At 54.6% G+C, this 17637-nt stretch overlaps 8 protein-coding genes across 8 annotated transcripts; 2 read left to right on the plus strand and 6 right to left on the minus strand.

Moving 5' to 3' along the window:
- Positions 1–145: 145 nt before the first annotated feature.
- IWZ02DRAFT_227104 (40S ribosomal protein eS6) lies at positions 146–1444 on the plus strand. Its single transcript, XM_066762907.1, has 3 exons — positions 146–679; positions 765–932; positions 985–1444. The coding sequence occupies exons 1-3, from the start codon at positions 224–226 to the stop codon at positions 1078–1080; spliced, it is 720 nt and encodes a 239-aa protein (XP_066623703.1). The 5' UTR covers positions 146–223; the 3' UTR covers positions 1081–1444.
- IWZ02DRAFT_227101 (mitochondrial carrier domain-containing protein) lies at positions 1436–3143 on the minus strand. Its single transcript, XM_066762906.1, has 4 exons — positions 2755–3143; positions 2688–2692; positions 2530–2628; positions 1436–2341 (listed from the first exon to the last, which is right to left on the minus strand). Exons 1-4 carry the CDS (start codon positions 2894–2896, stop codon positions 1661–1663), a joined length of 927 nt encoding a protein of 308 aa, XP_066623704.1. The 5' UTR covers positions 2897–3143; the 3' UTR covers positions 1436–1660.
- Positions 3144–3679: 536 nt separating this feature from the next.
- Positions 3680–5161, plus strand: IWZ02DRAFT_375183 (mitochondrial phenylalanyl-tRNA synthetase; the record flags this gene model as incomplete). The annotated part of the gene is made up of 1 exon (XM_066764806.1): positions 3680–5161. One exon carries the CDS (start codon positions 3680–3682, stop codon positions 5159–5161), a length of 1482 nt encoding a protein of 493 aa, XP_066623705.1.
- A 162-nt stretch (positions 5162–5323) lies between these two features.
- Positions 5324–6230, minus strand: IWZ02DRAFT_227131 (uncharacterized protein). The gene is made up of 2 exons (XM_066762908.1): positions 5795–6230; positions 5324–5717 (listed from the first exon to the last, which is right to left on the minus strand). Exons 1-2 carry the CDS (start codon positions 6050–6052, stop codon positions 5487–5489), a joined length of 489 nt encoding a protein of 162 aa, XP_066623706.1. The 5' UTR covers positions 6053–6230; the 3' UTR covers positions 5324–5486.
- A 3230-nt stretch (positions 6231–9460) lies between these two features.
- IWZ02DRAFT_227159 (DnaJ domain protein) lies at positions 9461–11637 on the minus strand. Its single transcript, XM_066762909.1, has 6 exons — positions 11343–11637; positions 11239–11282; positions 11089–11182; positions 10976–11030; positions 9886–10924; positions 9461–9824 (listed from the first exon to the last, which is right to left on the minus strand). The coding sequence occupies exons 1-6, from the start codon at positions 11446–11448 to the stop codon at positions 9660–9662; spliced, it is 1503 nt and encodes a 500-aa protein (XP_066623707.1). The 5' UTR covers positions 11449–11637; the 3' UTR covers positions 9461–9659.
- Positions 11638–11721: 84 nt separating this feature from the next.
- On the minus strand, positions 11722–13456 carry IWZ02DRAFT_399970 (eukaryotic translation initiation factor 4E). The gene is made up of 3 exons (XM_066765618.1): positions 12759–13456; positions 12632–12703; positions 11722–12572 (listed from the first exon to the last, which is right to left on the minus strand). The coding sequence occupies exons 1-3, from the start codon at positions 13002–13004 to the stop codon at positions 12084–12086; spliced, it is 807 nt and encodes a 268-aa protein (XP_066623708.1). The 5' UTR covers positions 13005–13456; the 3' UTR covers positions 11722–12083.
- On the minus strand, positions 13457–15783 carry IWZ02DRAFT_448404 (farnesyl-diphosphate farnesyl transferase-like protein). The gene is made up of 4 exons (XM_066767332.1): positions 15446–15783; positions 14328–15387; positions 14092–14271; positions 13457–14034 (listed from the first exon to the last, which is right to left on the minus strand). The coding sequence occupies exons 1-4, from the start codon at positions 15511–15513 to the stop codon at positions 13897–13899; spliced, it is 1446 nt and encodes a 481-aa protein (XP_066623709.1). The 5' UTR covers positions 15514–15783; the 3' UTR covers positions 13457–13896.
- Positions 15784–16423: 640 nt separating this feature from the next.
- Positions 16424–16744, minus strand: IWZ02DRAFT_349464 (ankyrin repeat protein; the record flags this gene model as incomplete). Its single annotated transcript, XM_066764240.1, has 1 exon — positions 16424–16744. A coding segment is annotated over one exon (321 nt), but the record flags the coding sequence as incomplete, so codon positions are not given.
- Between the last annotated feature and the right edge of the window lie 893 nt (positions 16745–17637).

Here is a 17637-nt window from a genome sequence, read left to right on the forward strand (position 1 = left end):
GAGCGACAAAATCCGTGCTTCAGTTGCCCGCATGCGCGGGACGGAATTCTGCCGCCCACACCGCCCGCTGGACAACGGTCCGTGCGCCGGTCCCGCCGTTTCGCCGCTCCGTTAGCGAGGCCCACGGCAAAGAATTCGTCGCTTTTGCAACACCTTCTCGACGACCCGCGACGACAATCCACCCGGCCAATCGAGTCTTGACCTCACCGCGAGAGCCGTCAAGATGAAGCTCAACATCTCCTACCCGGCCAACGGCACTCAGAAGCTCATCGAAATCGAAGATGAGCGCAAGCTCCGCGTCTTCATGGACCGCCGCATGGGTCAAGAGGTTCCCGGCGACAGCGTTGGCGACGAGTTCAAGGGCTACGTCCTCAAGATCACCGGCGGCAACGACAAGCAGGGTTTCCCGATGAAGCAGGGTGTCATGCACCCTACCCGTGTCAGGCTCCTCCTCGGCGAGGGCCACTCCTGCTACCGCCCTCGCCGCACTGGTGAGCGCAAGAGGAAGTCGGTTCGCGGCTGCATCGTCGGCATGGACCTCGCTGTCCTCGCCGTCTCCATCGTCAAGCAGGGCGAGAACGACATCCCCGGCCTGACCGACGTCGTCCACCCCAAGCGCCTTGGTCCCAAGCGCGCCACCAAGATCCGCCGCATGTTTGGTCTCAGCAAGGAAGACGATGTGGGTTTCCCTCCCTTATTCGTTCTTCGCCGGTTCACGGTTTTTGTGTGAATCGAGTCTGATGTACCGCGTTTTTGAAAATTAGGTCCGCAAGTTCGTCATCCGCCGCGAGGTCCAGCCCAAGGGTGAGGGCAAGAAGCCCTACACCAAGGCTCCCAAGATCCAGCGCCTGGTCACTCCCCAGCGCCTCCAGCACAAGCGCCACCGGATCGCACTCAAGCGCCGCAACGCTGAGAAGCAAAAGGACGCTGCTGTACGTGGAATCAATTCGCGCAGAAATACAACAGATACTGACTATATTCTAGTCCGAGTACGCCAAGCTCCTCCACAACCGCGTTGTCGAGGCCAAGGCTGCCCACGACGAGGCCAAGAAGAGGAGGGCTTCTTCGCTCAGGAAGTAAACGGTCGTCGAGGAGGACAATGGGCACCAAAAGACACAATCGTCTGCTGCGGCGCGGTTCGGGGCCAAAAAAGCAGATGTTTTCGATACCGGGTCTCAACGAAGACATGGGCATACAGTGGATTGGTTGAGGGCGGCGTAGAATCATGGAACGAGGTTACTCCAATGCATCAACCTTCGCCAGTCGCGCTTCCGGATGTGCACACGGGTGTGGGGAGGTTTATATCCAGACGTGTATGAAAATGAAGTGATTGTGGAGAGATTGAAACTTGCAACCAAGAGACGGTGAGCACTGTTCAAAGTGGGTTTCACGGAACGGACTAGCCCAGCAAAAACATTCTATACCCCAACGCCCTGCAAATGCGCGCCAGACAGCCAGATGCAAAACACAGGCAGTGCTACACAATTACAGAAATCGAAGTCCCCAAAACTCCAGTAATGATCCGCGTCAAACCGAGGAAAATTAAGGCCAGGCCCAGATGAAATGTCCCCAGAAAGCGCACTGACCATGATCTATCCGGGGTGCCACTTACCGAAACCCACACCATGCTCGATCGTAACATCAATCCAGCTGTACGGACTCAATTGTCCAAATCCTTGAGTTTCCTGTACAGCTTCTTGTGCTGCTCCAAAAACAAAAATGTAGCGATGGTATGGGGACCAAGACGGATGAAGCTGGGAACCCAGCCTCTAAACATCCAGCCAAAGCCCTCGATCCGGTTGATGTCGACGAGCAGCTTGGTCAAACTCTTGCTCTCGCCGTGGGCGCTCATGACGCGGGTCTTGATGACATCGACAGGAGAGCAGACGGTGGTGGCGACGAAGCCGGCGGCAAACGACGCCGCAAAGTGCGTGCCCAGCCCGTCCTGCAGCGGCGTGTACTCGAGAATGAGGCGCTTGAAGCCGTCGTAGCTGGCCAACTGCGACGCAGTCATCAGCACCGCGCGCATGCTGTTGGGCCACACGCCGCGGAACAGTGATGCTGCGCCCTCCTCGCGCGTCATTCGGATCAGCCCGTCAATGGCGTTTTTGTAGTTGCGCCGCGCGTTTGGCGGCAGTGCCGCGTCGTGCTGCATGCGCACGTTTAACACGTCGGCCGGGTTTCCCGCTATGCCGCCCATGAAGCCGGAGGTCGAGGCAATAGCAATGAGTGTAGGCATCGAGGGGGCGGAGTTGGGCGTTGTGAGATATGTCTTGATCTGCTCGTACACGCCAAAACGAGTGGTGGAGTAGGTTATCTGGCGAAGAAGGGACGCGGAAAGCTAGACACAGTCAGTTACTGATGGGTCCGAATGAGGCGACCAGCGTGGAGTCAGAGCCACGGAGCCAGTCATGATGGCTGGGTTGGCAGCTGTCATTCTTCCCCGGCATCGTTTCAACATGCCGATTTGCGGAGGCCGTAAAACAATGGCTCCATAACTTGCCACCACGCCCGAGTGTTTAGACGTACCCCTCGATATAAGCCCGTGATCCCATTATTTTTGGCGACGTGGACAAACATCTGCACCATGTTGAGGCGCTGGCCCGGCGGTTGCGTTTGCAGGCGGACCTTAAAAAATGGCGTAAGCTCGTCTTATCACGGTACAGAAATTTGGCGGGAGAGCGAACCTTGACTGCGCGTTCAATTAGCATTTCCAAATGTCGGATCAGGGTCCAGAGGGAGGGCGCGTCTTACCCAAGTCCAGCGGATGCGTGACGCATGCCGCAAAGCTCGAAGCTGAGCCACCGAACCAGAAGGGGTATTTTATAGGCCCCTTCGTCTGGGTGTTCTGCTTTGGCTGGACCATTCTCAGCTCGTTTGCTGCGGTCGCGGACATGCTTGACGCTATAAGCACGATCGCATGCCGGGCCTCGACTGCCAATTCAGCGCCGAGGATGAGTGGAGAGGGAAAAGGGGGACGGGGAGTGGATTAAGAGAATTGATCTGAGGGCAGCAGAGAGTTCCGCCGACATGGCATTATGGGCCTCGAGTCCAACGGCCAATCATGTCAGCCAGGATTTTTCGAAGTCGTACGACAGTTGCCGCCGTCTTCGCACTCAGCCGCCGTGCGACACGGCAAGGACATTTGAGGGCCGGCGGCAGAAAAAGGACCGGCCTTTTGTTCCACCTGCCGACCGTCTGACGTCGGCTCGACCTCTTGGATACACGCTGCACCATCATGAGGTTGCCCGTCGGTCTTCAGCACCTCTTCACCCGAACAGGCTCAAGGCCATTGAGACCGACCAAGACCGCTTTTAGGGTCCGACAGTCTGCGGCACCGTGCCGCTACTCTTGCACAGGTAGGAGCTTTTTCTGTTTGTCCACTCTGGTCATCATTTCTTACCATTTCCGCGAGTCCATTTGTTGACCAAACATATCTCACTTCACGGCATGCTGTAATCCTCGAATTTTGTATCGAATGCTCTGGATGAATACTTTGACAGAGAGCATTGCGTTCTCTCTTATCCCCCTTTTTTTTTTTTTTTTTTCTGTTTCTCTTCAGCAATTTTTGGTTTTGCTTTCAAGCAGTCTTCACCATAAACTTCTGAGCGTCTCTGCTGCGCAATACAGACAGCTTTGGGGCATCAGAACATACCGTGGAAGTTTTGAGAAACGCCCGATGTCAGCAAAACTACTTCACACCGAGAATTCTGTCTGCAATCCACCGGTTACTTGCTCTGACGCGTCCCCAGCTCCCAAGACCATCATCATCGATGGCAGAGAATATGAGACCGACGAATGGTTCAACACGCCACCAACGATAACCCGCGCAGTTGGCCGGTGCCTACATCTTGAGCCGGCACATCCCATCTCCATTACCCGCCAGCTCATTGAGTCACGTTTCCCTGGCTTTCAAACACACAATGGCCTTTTCCCGGTGGTCAGCGTGAAGCAAAACTTTGATTCGCTCGGATTTCCCGCTGACCATCCGGGCCGCAACCGCAGCGACACCTACTACATCAACAAGGAGACTGTCCTGCGTACGCATACGTCGGCGCATCAAGTAGACATCTTCCACGCCAACATGTCCCCTGGCTACCTCATCACTGCTGACGTCTACCGCCGAGATGCCGTGGACCGCAGCCACTACCCCATCTTTCACCAAATGGAGGGCGCCATGACATGGGACCGCAACAACCTGCAAGGCCACAAGAGCTTGGCCGACCTCATCTGGTCAGACGTCGCCAAACTGCCCAAGCACGACATGAAGGTCATAGACCCTAACCCTTCCCACCATCCCGAGCGAAATCCTCTCCAAAAGGAGCACAGCGAAGAAGAAGTCGAGGCCATCGCCACGCATCTCAAACGTAGTCTCGAAAATGTCGTTGTTGAAATCTTCACGCAGGCGCGCAAGGCCGCGGCCAAACTCAACGACTCAGGCGCGTCAGATCCCGCTGAAGCCAGCAGCGAAGACGACGAACCTTTACACGTCCGCTGGGTAGAGGCTTACTTCCCCTTCACGTCGCCGTCGTGGGAGCTTGAAGTAGAGTGGCGCGGCGAGTGGTTAGAGGTGCTGGGCTGTGGCATAGTACAACAACCGGTGCTCAACAACGCGGGTGTGCCATCGCGGCTGGGGTGGGCCTTTGGCGTCGGCATCGAGCGCATCGCCATGCTGCTCTACTCAATCCCGGATATACGCCTCTTCTGGAGCAAAGACCCTCGCTTCCTCGACCAGTTCAAGCAGCCCGACCCCGCCAAGATTGCGCCGTCCATCGGCGAGCTCGGCAGGGATTGGGGCATCACTCGCTTCTCTCCCTTCTCCAAGTACCCCGCGGCTGAGCGCGACCTCTCTTTTTGGCTGCCTGACACCGTGGAGTCATCATCGGCCCCCAGCGCTGCCGGCGGGTTAATGAGCCCCGCAAACTCGACGCCAGTGCACGAGAACGACGTCATGGAGGTTGTGCGCCAGTTGGCTGGAGACATGGTAGAGAAGGTGACGCTGACCGATGAGTTCATGCATCCAAAGAAGATGAGGAAAAGCATGACCTACCGGATCGTCTACCGCAGCTTGGAGAGAACGCTGACCCGCGGTGAGGTTTTCGAGTTGCATAACATGATAAAAGACCGGCTTGTAAGGCAGTTCGGTGTTGAGATACGTTAGATTTCATTGCTTGCAAGAGCGAAAAGCTTCACCTGGTCATCTGCCACTGAGTGCAATCTGACGAGACTACGTACTGTGGGCAATCTGAACCTCAGGAGCACCAACATTCGGATCACGTTGATACCACCAAATTTAGGCGGTGTGGGTTGGTAGGAGAGCTCTGTCGACTTGAAAACTCCGTTTGATTTTTTATGATTTTCCTACTCGTCGGTTACATGTGGAGTCAAATCCCCCGTGTCGAATGTCATGCCCCCAAACCCGTCTATAGCCACCCAAGATCCAAGATGCAACGCGGTCAAGAGGTTTCCATCTTGTAGAACTTCCCTTAGCCCCTCCTGGTCCTCCGGTGCCATTGCTCGCCGTCGTCCACCCCCTCATCGAACGACGGCGGCTCGTCCGCACCCCACGTGTGACGCTCGTAGTTGTTCGCGCAATTGAAGTAGTGCTCGATATCAACCTCCTTGGTCTCGTCGACCTCGATGCTGCAGTGCCAAAGGGTGTTGGTTGGCACCTCGAAAGCGTAGTAGATGATCAAGTCATTGACGCCAATATCCCACTGTTTGACGGATTAGCCTCAAAGGCTCTAACAACAACAACAACGAAGAGAAGGTGGAGTCATGGAAAATAGCATACCTTGTACATCGGCCATGGCAGGTCCTTGCAATTGCCGGCTTTGTCGGAGTCCTTTGCCTCGAAATACACGGGGTAACGCCTCCTGTCTCCCCTGATGGCGTCGCGGGCTCCCTTCTGCAGCTCCCATCGATTGACGTCGCGACGGTTGCCTTCACACGCGACGGTGTAGGGGAACTTGCGGTACTTGTAGGCCGATGTGGTGGTACCGAAGAAGAGGAGGAGGAAGGCTGTGAACAGAGTCGTGATTGCAGAGCGCATTTTGGCGATGTAGATGAGGCAAGATTACTTGACTATCAAGAAATGGATCTGAGGATGCTGGGCTGAGAACTGTTGTCTCTGGTGCTGATACCGAAATGTCGAGGGGCCTGTACAGCATTTATGTACTTCCCCCAGCTGCTCCATGAGGCAGGATGCAGACTCGCTCACTCGCCCGCCTTATCTCTCGGCAACGACCAAGCTGAAAGTCACGACAAAACAAGCACCTCTGGCATCCAATAACGCCTCCTCGCATGCACGGGGCACGGGCATCGCAGCCACCACTTTCGTTCCTCTCGACTGCAGACGAAGGCCTCGAACCCCAAACTTAGCTGTCTTGAATTTACCCGCTCAGGTAATAGGCATGGGCGTTCGTCAATAATTTGCGCCAAAAAAAGAAAAATTCAAGCATATTGCAGAAGACCAAGAACAAGACGACGACGACCACGACGACGAGAAGGAATTATGCTACCTCAGCCACCACCACGCCTGTCTGTCTACCTACTACTGCCTTAGTGGAGCGGGGGCTTTGCAATCGTGCTTTTCTCCTCCCATTTAGCAGCGCTGACGAAGCCAGGCAGGCAGGCAGTAAAGCTGTCTCCTCCTGCTGCTGCTGTTGTTGTTGCTACTGCTGCCCCTTCTCCTCCAGTCCTGCCGCCTCGTCCCGCTCCTGTTCTCGTGTACACACCGCACCGTAAATGCAGCTGTCCTCGTGCTCCGTCTTCTCCTGCTAGCACCAATATTTCCCAATTTATCCATCCAGTCAGTCTGTCATTCACGCATCCCAAGCCTCCCGTTGGATGACCGCAAATTGACCCCGTCCAAGCGCCGCCGTCCGGCGACGCGGCATCACGAAGCCTAAATGCGGCCGGATACAGGCAAACGGCGTGTCCGAGCGAGCAACCGAGCAATCGCTCGTCTTGCTCCTGCCTGTTCGGGAAGATTTATTGGCTTTTCTTTCTCTTTTGCGAAAATTACTTTAACGCTTTTCCATAAATAATGCGTTCGTGGTCTTTTCTGGTTTCTGGGCAATTATGTTTGTTTTCTTGTTTACACCAAGTATAAACGAGTAAATGGCAGAGGGGTGGGTACCAGGTAGGTATAGGTAGGTGCGCTGAGGGTAAGGAAGGTAAGCTGAGGCGAAGAGGGAGGGACAGCGACTGGTCGGACGTACGTGGAGGAAACGGTGCAACACCCCCCCCCCCCCCCCCCCCCCCCCCCCCCCCTTTGTGCCCGCCTGCCCTGCCATCCAAAGCCCCGCGCGCGCAAACGCAACACTTCATCCTCGTGTCCGCGTATGTGAGCACGACCCGCGCGCTTAAGCGGCTCCTTCAACGTTCTTCCGTTCTTCTCGAAGCCCTGTGCAAGAATAGGCAAGTTAGTCTTTCGTGCAAGTCTATGCATGCGGTGGTGGCTCTTACGCATGTGAGCATACATAATTAGCCTTGCCAAGCACCACCCATTTAGGACGCTACTTAGACTCTGTCGGAAACTCTTGCGTCATCTCGGGCGCGTGGCGGTGCGCTTGATTGGGTTATCAAAATGCCCCCGTTTGGGCGAGGCTTGAGTCGTGCCGGTGGTGATTCTCGTCGGTCTTCCGGTCATCCCCATCGCGGAGGTGGGCCAAGGTATGAGGGGCCTCATTGCATGGACGTCGGCAAATGGTGTCTCAGAGCATAGTGGGCTGATGAGGCGCTTTGGTGGTATTTGATGTTTGCACCGGGAAATGGGGTTTAGCGTGGAGAAACGGTGGTGGTAACTGGTATGGATTTCCCCGACGTCGCTATGTCTCCGCAGCCTTTGTCGTCGCGGAATGACAAAGGACAAAGGGAATTCCGGAATGTCGTCTGAGTAAACTTTGCATTTCGCGTTGGCTTGCATCTGGCAGACGGTCTGCATCACTGTCTGCGCATAACCTTTAATGGGCTTACTGTCTTGGGTAGCCCAGACGCGAGCCGACCGGAAACCGGGAAGCATAGTCACTGTTGTTTTTAGAACGGAAGCGCCATGATTAATACACAGTCTGCAATTGTAAGCAAATTTAGACGATTTAAGCAGCATTGGAGACGGAAATTGAACCCTAAGCGCGGAAAATAAAGTAAATACGCCTTAAGAAGCGAGGTCATCTTGAGCCAGGGTTAAGTAAGGATTACTTGAACTTAAACACCATCACCACTAGCGAAACATCATCTGCGATGCCTCGTCACGTTGACGAATGCAACGACCAGGGGAAAAGGGCTGTCGAGGGTGTAGCTAGAAAGGTGGATGGATATCAGCGTCCAAGCCTCTTGATAAAAACAATAAAACACGCTCACCACAAATAAGCAGAGCAATCTCAAGTCTTCAATCGGCTCCGGCATGCGACATCATTCTGCCTTGGACTGTTAAGCTAGCCTCCCGGACCGGCGCGTTACGCCGCGGCTGCAATGCGGTGTGGGACGGCCAGCCAGGCAGCCGGTCGTCCGCCACCGACAACAGCCCTACAGAGCTTAAAAGCACTTGCAGGCCAGACCAACCGGGGAAGGTTTCCCAGCCCTCCGCACCCCGGAGTGCCCCGGGAAGAGGTAGAATACAAAACTGAGCAATCAGTGTAGAGAGAAGGCGCCGATCTAATGCCGATGCTAAATATGAACTCTGCTGAGCCATGCTTATTTCTATGCTTAGCGACAACTTCCGCGGGGTGACTTGCCTGAAGGGCGTTAGATGACGAAGAGCAAACCGGTCTGCGTTTGGCTTTTGGGTAGGCTTGCGAAAGGAACGAATGTCGAAGGCGAGAGAACAATCAACGGTAAAAAGGGTAAACAGAAGTCTAGGACGGTCCAAGGCCCGGACCGCCCGGCTAAGGTGTGTAACTTAGTATTGCTGTTCAGCCTAGAGGATTAGGAAGAAATGGGGTTGTGATGGGTAAACCGAGGAAAGAGGATGTTGGTGCTTTGGAAGCAGTCAAAGGGGCTCAAAGGAGAAAATAGATAGAGACTACGGTTGCGGTAAGTCAACCTACTCTATCAATCAGTCGACGTGGGGCGTGATGACAAGACCCAGGTGCCAGTAACCAGCACCGCGGTCGAATTCTCGTTTATCAGCAGCAGCGATTGGTCTAGCCTTCAAAGTGAATGGCAGCAAGCCATGACCGGTTGCCTCCATTTCGAATCGAGACACATGCGTCAAACCAAGCAGAAGCTGGAGAAGAGAAACGATAGGTCGGTTGTTTAGCCTACACGGGATTGCTAGTGATGAAGGAATCGTCATGAGTGTGATTGGATGCGGGGTAGGAAATCAAACGAAGAAGAGGGCACTCTACCGATGAAAGAAGCATCCGACCATTCCAATTCGCTGTCCTGCTGCTAAATGACGTGAAAGTCACTATCCGTGGTACTCGTTGCAGAGCACCTTTATACCATACCTGAGTGCAAGACTCTTGCGCAGGCAAAATGCCACCAATCTGCATTCCCGCCTTTGTGACCGCCCCATTATCAGGAACCAAGAAGAAGGGGAATCACCAGTCCACTATGGACAACCGCTTCCCATCGACAACCTTTACTCGGCGCGAGGGACGCCTCAACCGTACGAGTGGGTAGATGATGTAGACTTCAGGGACGCGCTACTTCGTTCAGGCGGTAGTCTTGGAAGCCGAGGATTCCTCAGTCTTGTGCTGCTCCTCGGAATGTCCGTGCTTGGACTTTTTCTTCTTCTTGTCCTCCTTCTTCGCCGCGGCCTCAGCCATGAGCTGCTCGAACGCCATAAAGTCCCCCTCTTCTTCTGGGTCGCGTTCGGCCTGCGTAAGATCAGGTTAGCAACAAGCGCAAGATTTCGATAGACTGGAAGGCAACACTAACCTTGGAGAAAAGGTCGCCAATGATGATGAGCGCCTGCGCCCTCTCCATGCGCTTTTCCAGCCTGATGGCCTTGTCGCCCAGGACTTTGTCACACACGTCGCGCAGCACGCTCTGAATCTCGAACTTGCTTCCTCGCCAAGCGGCCGCGAGGATTTTGCCGGTGACAAGCTTCTCGTACTCTGCCTTCTTCTCATCGGTCCAGTCATCGCCGCCCCGCTCCTCAGCCTTGGCCATTTCCTCCATGCTCATCTGTGCGTCGATGGCGGTGCTGATCGTTCCCCAGGTCTCCTTGGCCAGCTGGCCCTTGTCTTTCAGTCGGCCAAAGAATCCACCGATGCCCAAGAATTTTTGGCTCTTGAGAAAATTGCTTCCTTTGGACAGATACACCTGACCGATGGCATGCAAAATCTCCAGGCCGAAACTCTCCATCTTGAGATTCTCCACCTCAAGTCGCATCTGCTCCTTGAAGGAGTTTGTGACTTCAGTTGACTTATCAGTCTCAGTCCATACACTGATGCGGTCAACCAGCTTTTTGGAGAGCATGTTGACTCGCTCGTCCCGGACCTTTTTGCGTTCTTGCTCGTACGCCGCGAGCTGCTCACGTTGCTCCTTGGTAAGGCCGCCCTTCTTCTTTTCCTTGGCACGAAGTTCTTTTTCCTGTTGGGACACGCCCGCGGCCTCCATTCTCGCATCTTCTTCGGATCTGTCCATGATGGCTGGGCGCATCGGAATGCCCTTTGGCCGAGGGGTGCTCGTGCCCGATGTCGCTGGCGATGGAGCATCTTCTGTCGTCGTCGTTGTCGTGGCAGCGGTGACGGATGGAGCCTCAGTGGACGTAGATTTCTCCGCAGAAGGATGTTCGGTTGTTACTCCCGGCGCGGGCGCAGCCTCGGCGGTCGACGTGGATTGTGTAGCTTCCGCAGCCTTTTCCGATTCGTTCGATGCACCAGCCGCCGCCGCCGCCTGCTCTTCCTCCATTTCCTTCATTGTGATGTCCATAGTGTGGGTGAGGTCTTTCATCAGTGATATTTCGCCAATCCTACGCCACGTCAGTGAGACGCTCCAGAGCTCTGCGAATGCATCATCTTACCAATCATGGAAGGCTTCGCCACCGAATATCATGCCAAAAAATTCCGCCGGGTCCTCTGTGATCTGAGTTAGACAGCGTCCTTGCGACAATGACGTGGCCTTGTATCAACATACCGAACCCGCTGTGCGGAACAGCACCTTCTTTACCAAACTGGTCATATTGCTTTCTAAGTTCCTTGTCGGAGAGGACTTGGTAGGCTTCACCGATCTGAACCGGGCGTTTTAGAGTGGAAACAGGTGTAGAAGTTGGCTAAGTAGGCTTACGGCTTGAAATTTCTCATGCGCAGACTCGTCGCCCGGGTTCTTGTCTAGAGCAGATAGTTAGATGTCTTGTTCGCATGGAGCGCGAGTCGGCGAAGCAAGCTTGCCTGGGTGGAGCTTGATCGCAAGCTTGCGATAGGCCTTTTTGATTTCAATGTCGGTCGCGGTGGGTGCGACCTGGAGCGCGTCGTAGTAGGTCGTGTCGACAACCATAGCGGATAGGTCTTGAGGGGTATCAGAAAATGGCGAGCAGGTTAACGAGGTGTCTTGAGAGGTTTAGTTGGTCGTGGGGAAGAAGTTCAGGTCGGTGGTCGAGATGGAGCGCCGGGATTCTGCCGCCTTGCGGACCCTAGCAAGTGATGACGATTGAACTCGCACCGCAGCCAAAAAGCGACACCCGATAGCGACAAGCCACAATCCAACGCATGTGATGCGCAGCTGTGGCTTGTTGAGTCTTACACAAGCACAATCTGAGAAGACGCTGCGTCTTGTCAAGGCTCCTCTAGAACCCTACTTTTGGGATATTCCAGCTATGTAGCTACAACCCAGCGCTGTCCCCGAAAATCCTTGCTGTGTCTTGCAAACGCCATGCTTCAATAAAACCTGCCGTGAAAATCATGCCTCCCCAGAGTATACTAGGACATCAGGAAGGGCCACCTGTTTCACCTTCCGTTGACTGATGTCCTCATCCGCATGTCATGAAAAGTAACCGTCTATCGGGCATGAAACCCAACTTTTGATGCCCACATTGAATAAGGCTGTCTCCACCGTAGAATGGAGAATATGCAAGCCTGCTCGTGTGGAAACGAAATTTCCAGAAGTCGTAAAAAAGAGAAGGTGCTGGACACTCAGACAACAAACTTGGCCTTGGCCCTGGTACTGCCAGAGTGAGCGCTGTCCGTGTGGCCAGAAAATTCGACCTGATCCGTGTCTTTCAAGCCGAGGGCCTCCTTGAAGCGCTGGCCAATCTTCGACAAGACCTCCTTGCCCTGATCAAAGGTCCTACCCTTTCCGCCAGCATTGTTGCCATCACCGCCACCGGGGAACGGCTTGCCAACAGTGCGAGTCCACAGACCGATACGATAGAAGCCCTTGCGCACGTTGACGACGACACCCATGACCTCGCCATCGCCGTCGTCCTCCAGGGTCTCGCCAATGGCGGCGAGCATGACATGCAGCCAGAGTGCGTCGATGTCGATGAGCTTCTTGTCGCGGAAAGAGAAGGACCACTTGCCACCGTGCTTGTTCTGAGGGTCTTCCCACTCGGGGCGGACGCCTTTCTTGAAGAGGTGGTAGTCAGACTTGAGGGCAAGCTGTGACGTCGGGGTGATGTTGTTCTGAAAAGGGACCTTTGTCAGTAGCGACCCTTAAGATGCAGCGGAAACGGAGTACTCACGTAGATGCCCCAGAACTCCTCGACGGAATCGAACGAAATGACCTCCTTGAGCAACTCATTCCAGTTGTCACCCTACGATAAGTCATCAGCAGCTGCCCAAAGATGCGCTTTTGCGATATGCGCTCACCTTTCCGCTCGGCGGCTTGGTGAACCACAAGGTCCAGGCATTCATCAAAGGATGCTTGACATTGAAGTTGTTGGGATCGTGGAAGACGGTGACGGTCTCATCGCCGTGAGCCGTCTGGCCATTGGTGCCCTCTTCCTTTGTTCCGTTCTCCATGGCTCCTTCGGGTGAGATGGGGATGGTGTCGAGAGGAACGGGCTCTTGTGGGTTCGGGGCAGTAGCCGCGGCAGAGTCAACAGTTGCAGCCATGACGGATGTAGCGTGGGGGTTTCGTTTTTTCGGTTCGGGTCAGGTTTCACGCGGCGCGAACGTAGTGCGTGGGAGCAGGAACCTAGGCCTGGCTCAGTGGTGCTTCAAGGACAAGCCAGACCAGACCAGCAGTGATGCTAGCGGGCAGGGCTGCAGGATTCGAAAATGCTCACGGATGTGGCTGCGGGCGAGGGTTGAGCGAGAGCAATAGGGTCGTGGAGGTCGAGGAGGATGTAGTGGTCGGGGCCAGGAGAGGCTGGGACTGGGACGTGGTCTTGGATTGAGGTGATGCGCGGCCGTGCTTGCTTTGGTTGTGCACGAAAAGTCAGCCACGGACGGGCAATCGCGAGAGTCTCTGTCGCGACAATTGAAAGGTGCACCGCAGCCGGTGCTGTGCGGCCTTGGCACCCGCCATCGCACACCGCCTTGGGACCTTCACGTGGCTGATGGCAAAATCGTGGATGCAATCTTGTCTTCATTCGAGTGGCTATAGATGTGTACCGCACCAGCTGACATGCGCTCCCTTGCCCTTGACGGAGCCCATGGTCAGCAGTCCCCGATGCCGGGTAATGTATGTCGATTTCAGCACTTCTCGGCACAATCAGAGCTATTGAGCAGCATGATTGTAATTTGACATCCGTGCTACGAGTCCCACAGCCTGCAGCAGTCTCGTTCGAATCGTACACTTTTGCATTAGTACATCTACCTGGCTCGCCAATGTCTGCCTTTACATTGCTTCGCCATGGGCATTTGAGAAGGAAAAAGGGGCTGCCAGTGAAAGCGAGCCTGCGATCCACCGGCACCGCGCCGGATGAGTCCCTTATTATCTGTTCCGAAGGCCGAGGGATATCAAGTGCATGAGCCGTCCAGTCATCATAGATACTCTGTGCCATTAGAGCTCTTGATGGTCGTATTCAGCAACAGCTTGCGAGGCTGACGCCGAGCCAGGTGCAGGCGCTTTGAAGATACCCTGCTTCAGACTTTGGAAGGCAATATCGAATCGTGCGCCGGCCATCCAAGCGACCAGAATCTGTGGACGTGTTAGGGAGTGTCGAGGTTCGGAGGGGGAGGAAAATTTTAAACCCACCATTATCCCCGTGACAAGGGTAAGCGTGCAGAATACGGCAATTGCCATGTAGATCACGTCCCATTTCGCTTCTTCCCTCTCCGCCTTTTGCTTCGCTTCTTCTTCGGGACTCAATACAGCCTTCATCTTCTTGTTTGTTGCCGTCTGCGTCGGGAAGACCGTTTCGACGAATTGCTCAATCTATTCAACATAATCAGTCGATCGTTCAAGAGCCATTGGTGTAGTCCAGGGCTCACCTTTCCACAGGCAATGCTAATTTCGAGAAAGTTGGGGTCCTTGGGGTCGTTCTTCTTGAGGATGGAGCGCGAAAATCGCTTGAATATCTCACAGACGAGCTGGAGGTTCTGAGTCGATTCAATCATCAAGCGACATGCCTGTCCCTTGGTGATTTTGATATTTCTCTCGAAGACCTGGTAGTTACGGAAGCAGAGGTCAAGCGTTGCAATTGCCATGGATTGCGGGATGGCGGCAAAGTTGAACACGCTTTGATCCCTCAACCCAGCCAAGTAGTAGAGGCAGTCCGGCGCCCTGCGAAGCGCCGTCAAGACCATTTCGGAGTTGCAGTTGAGAGCGGCCTCCTTGTTCTCGGGCTTGAACAGGTCTTCAAACTTTTCGACGTGCTTGGACCAGATTTCTTTGGGCCAAAATCTCCGCTTGTCATCGAGATCCTCCTTGATATCTCTGATGATGTTGACCTGCTGCAAGAATTGGCCCATCGACTCGTGGAGATCGTGGCGGACCAGAAGCTGCTGATTCGCCAGACCGGCCTCGACAAACAGCTTTGTGAGACCCTCTCCAACTAGACCGGCCACATAGTGGCAGTATAGCTCGTAGTCCTTGACGGTGTTGACACCATTGATGTTGTGCTCGGCGTTGTTCGCATAGTCGGCCATGCCATCGCCCATCTTCTTGGTAATGTCCTTGATAATGGCGCGGTATGCCGGCTTGATTCTCTTGAATTCTTCAACCACGACGTTGAACTCTGTGAGCAATTCCCTGTCCTTCTCGTCGGGTCCATTGCCATTGAAGGTCCAGCCGTCCCTTTCCAGAATTTTGTCGAAGTCGCGAAGGAGAGGCTCCTTTGTCGGCAGATCAATCGTCATGTCATCTTCAATGGTGTCGAGGCCGCGGAGAACGAGGTAGAAGAGGCAGACGGGCACCAAGAGCTCTGGGTGAAGCTCCTTGATAACGGCTGCGAAGCTGCGGCTCGTCTTGTCGAGAAAGTGGAAACACCTGCTAAGCGACGCGGACTCTTTGGTTTCATCGCGCTCGTGGACAGGGTTGTGCCAAATCTTCCTACACCCTGGATCAGTTTGCACAACGGTCATAAGTGGGCAACGGAGGTTGTGCGCACCATTGGATTATGGCCCGCAGCTCCTGCGTGTGGAGCAGGTAGTACACAACTTCCGAGGCCTTAGGCATTTTGGGTGACGATGGAGCGGTCGAGGGCACAGGTTGTTCGCGCGGACTGAGTAGGTAGATTGACGCTTGCGCAGTCGGGACATGCGACAGGTTGCAGACAGCGGATTGAAGAACACACGAGGTGAGGCTTGCGTAGGGCAAAGAGGTCAAGACAGCAGCCAGCGGCTTGCCTGAGGGGACAGCACCGTTGGTGATCTAAGCGGCGTCTGACCATGGGCCATCCTGTTCACCGCCAGCGCCAGCCACCAAGGGGTCCCGGGGATGAGGAGCGGAAAAAGTCTGGATAAATCTATACTCCGATCCGATTGGTAATCACAACAACACCACAGAATCCACCAATACGACTTCTGCCAGGGCCAAAACAAATACGCCCGCTGAAAGGTACCGCCAAAATGCCTTTGTCCTGCTAACTCCAGAACTCGCTCGATTGTGCGGACAACTTCAAAGATCCATGCTCAGAACGATACAACTCCAAGGACCACTACACGAGATCCAGCGACTACTACGACAATCTCGACAGAAACGAATAGGCGGACCCGGTCGTGGATAGTGACGAATTGCGTCCATGGCGGATGGAGCTGCGGTCTCCGTCGCTTGTTGACTGTTCCGACGCACGGCGGTTCGCTACTCCCAGCACGGTTGTCGATGCATGCCGTTTCTCTCCTTTTGCATGCCTCTTGACGGCCCCTCTGACTTCCTGACTGCTCCTTTCCGCGACCTTCTTTGCGTCTCGCCCAAGATTGTCCTTGGCTCCAAGATCTGCTCCTCTCTGCAAAAGGATCTCGACGTTTGCCTGCAGTCTCTTCTCGATGGCCACATGAAGAGGAGTACGTCCAGCACAATCTTTTGCTTCGAGGTCGCCCCGGAGATTCAACAGAACGCCTATAATACCTGAGTCGCCAGCCTTTCCTGCCGCAATGTGGAGGGCTGTTTCGCTTGCCTTGTTTCCCATGTTGACTACGCCGTCTTTGCTGGAAAGAATCGAAATAACATCCTGGTTGCAATTCTTGTTGACTGCTCGATGCAAAGCTGTGTTGCCGGCACGATCCACAGCATCGACAGGCGCATGGACGGTGACTAGCAGGTCAACCACCTCTGCGTGTCCCTCTTCAGCGGCGTACATGAGCGGAGTCGCTCCTGTCGACGTTCGCGCATCAATATCCGCCTCGTTCTCCAAAAGCGATCGGACGACCGATGGCGAACCGCTGCGAGCAGCAATCAAGAGTGGAGTGTAGCTGCAGTCTCCAAGTCTTGAATCCGGAGACCAAGTTCTCGGCCCCCGAGTTTCGGTGTTGGCATCATTCTCGAGGAGCAGCTTCACTAGTCCAGGGTGCCGTCGATCCGCAGCCCTTTGCAGAGGCGTCCAACCCCAAGTCGGTGCATCCACATGGGCCTTCTTGCTGATTAGAATCGCTGCGATGGACTCGTTACTGCACTCCACAGCATGCATCAGAGGAGTCATCCCCTGGAAGCATCTGATTTCTGGATCTGCTCCTCGCAGCAAAAGAATTTGGACGAGATCTTCGTTGGATGTTTGGACAGCGCGAATCAGGGGAGTGGCACCGTCAGGAAGCCGTGAATCTTTACCAACTCGGTCCGCAAGCAAGTAAGCGATTTCCGATCGTTTGTAAATGACTGCTTTGTCAAAGGCTTCGATTGCGAGGCTCCTCTGGATTCTCTTGTCCAAAATAGTGTGGAGTACGGCTGGTACAACACGATCGTCATTCTCGACAATCGAATGCTCCAGCGCGTTTTGGGGCGAAAAGTCTGGTGACTGAGGATCGAATCCTGCGGACAGCAAGGACTCCATGCCGCTGCTATGACTACTCCGTCGGCTGGACGCAGTGGCTTCGCTTGGCTTTCGCGCCAGTCCAGCTTCGGGGTTGTCTCCAAGGTACATATCGCGGAAGCTGCCGGCCATGATGTGCTCGCCTTGCTGTTGAAATATCTGCACGAGCAGTCGGATGGATTCGAACAAGAATGGATCCTCTTTCTCAAGTAAATCGACCTGTCCGATGAACGACCTCTTGGCATACCGGACTGCGTGCTTCAGATCATGCTGGAGCAAGTAAATTCTCGAAAGCCAGTAGTACCACCTGCATTCGTCAAGCTGTCGTTGAATTA

The sequence above is a fragment of the Phyllosticta citriasiana genome, assembly GCF_038021145.1.
Source record: "Phyllosticta citriasiana strain CBS 120426 chromosome Unknown IWZ02scaffold_5, whole genome shotgun sequence".
Taxonomy (NCBI): domain Eukaryota; kingdom Fungi; phylum Ascomycota; class Dothideomycetes; order Botryosphaeriales; family Phyllostictaceae; genus Phyllosticta; species Phyllosticta citriasiana.

Excerpts from the sequence above, each read along its gene's own strand:
- IWZ02DRAFT_227104 (XM_066762907.1), top strand. The coding sequence starts at position 224 with ATGAAGCTCAACATCTCCTACCCGGCCAACGGCACTCAGAAGCTCATC. Across the intron at positions 680-764 it reads GTCTCAGCAAGGAAGACGAT|GTCCGCAAGTTCGTCATCCG; the intron begins GTGGGTTTCCCT and ends TTTGAAAATTAG. Across the intron at positions 933-984 it reads AGAAGCAAAAGGACGCTGCT|TCCGAGTACGCCAAGCTCCT; the intron begins GTACGTGGAATC and ends ACTATATTCTAG.
- IWZ02DRAFT_227101 (XM_066762906.1), bottom strand. The coding sequence starts at position 2,896 with ATGTCCGCGACCGCAGCAAACGAGCTGAGAATGGTCCAGCCAAAGCAG. Across the intron at positions 2,342-2,529 it reads TCACGGGCTTATATCGAGGG|CTTTCCGCGTCCCTTCTTCG; the intron begins GTACGTCTAAAC and ends GACTGTGTCTAG.
- IWZ02DRAFT_227131 (XM_066762908.1), bottom strand. The coding sequence starts at position 6,052 with ATGCGCTCTGCAATCACGACTCTGTTCACAGCCTTCCTCCTCCTCTTC. Across the intron at positions 5,718-5,794 it reads TGCCATGGCCGATGTACAAG|TGGGATATTGGCGTCAATGA; the intron begins GTATGCTATTTT and ends TCCGTCAAACAG.
- IWZ02DRAFT_227159 (XM_066762909.1), bottom strand. The coding sequence starts at position 11,448 with ATGGTTGTCGACACGACCTACTACGACGCGCTCCAGGTCGCACCCACC. Across the intron at positions 11,283-11,342 it reads TGCGATCAAGCTCCACCCAG|ACAAGAACCCGGGCGACGAG; the intron begins GCAAGCTTGCTT and ends TATCTGCTCTAG. Across the intron at positions 10,925-10,975 it reads GGCGAAGCCTTCCATGATTG|GATTGGCGAAATATCACTGA; the intron begins GTAAGATGATGC and ends GACGTGGCGTAG.
- IWZ02DRAFT_399970 (XM_066765618.1), bottom strand. The coding sequence starts at position 13,004 with ATGGCTGCAACTGTTGACTCTGCCGCGGCTACTGCCCCGAACCCACAA. Across the intron at positions 12,704-12,758 it reads CCAAGCCGCCGAGCGGAAAG|GGTGACAACTGGAATGAGTT; the intron begins GTGAGCGCATAT and ends GACTTATCGTAG. Across the intron at positions 12,573-12,631 it reads AGGAGTTCTGGGGCATCTAC|AACAACATCACCCCGACGTC; the intron begins GTGAGTACTCCG and ends GTCCCTTTTCAG.
- IWZ02DRAFT_448404 (XM_066767332.1), bottom strand. The coding sequence starts at position 15,513 with ATGCCTAAGGCCTCGGAAGTTGTGTACTACCTGCTCCACACGCAGGAG. Across the intron at positions 14,272-14,327 it reads TTAGCATTGCCTGTGGAAAG|ATTGAGCAATTCGTCGAAAC; the intron begins GTGAGCCCTGGA and ends TATGTTGAATAG. Across the intron at positions 14,035-14,091 it reads CCCTTGTCACGGGGATAATG|ATTCTGGTCGCTTGGATGGC; the intron begins GTGGGTTTAAAA and ends ACACGTCCACAG.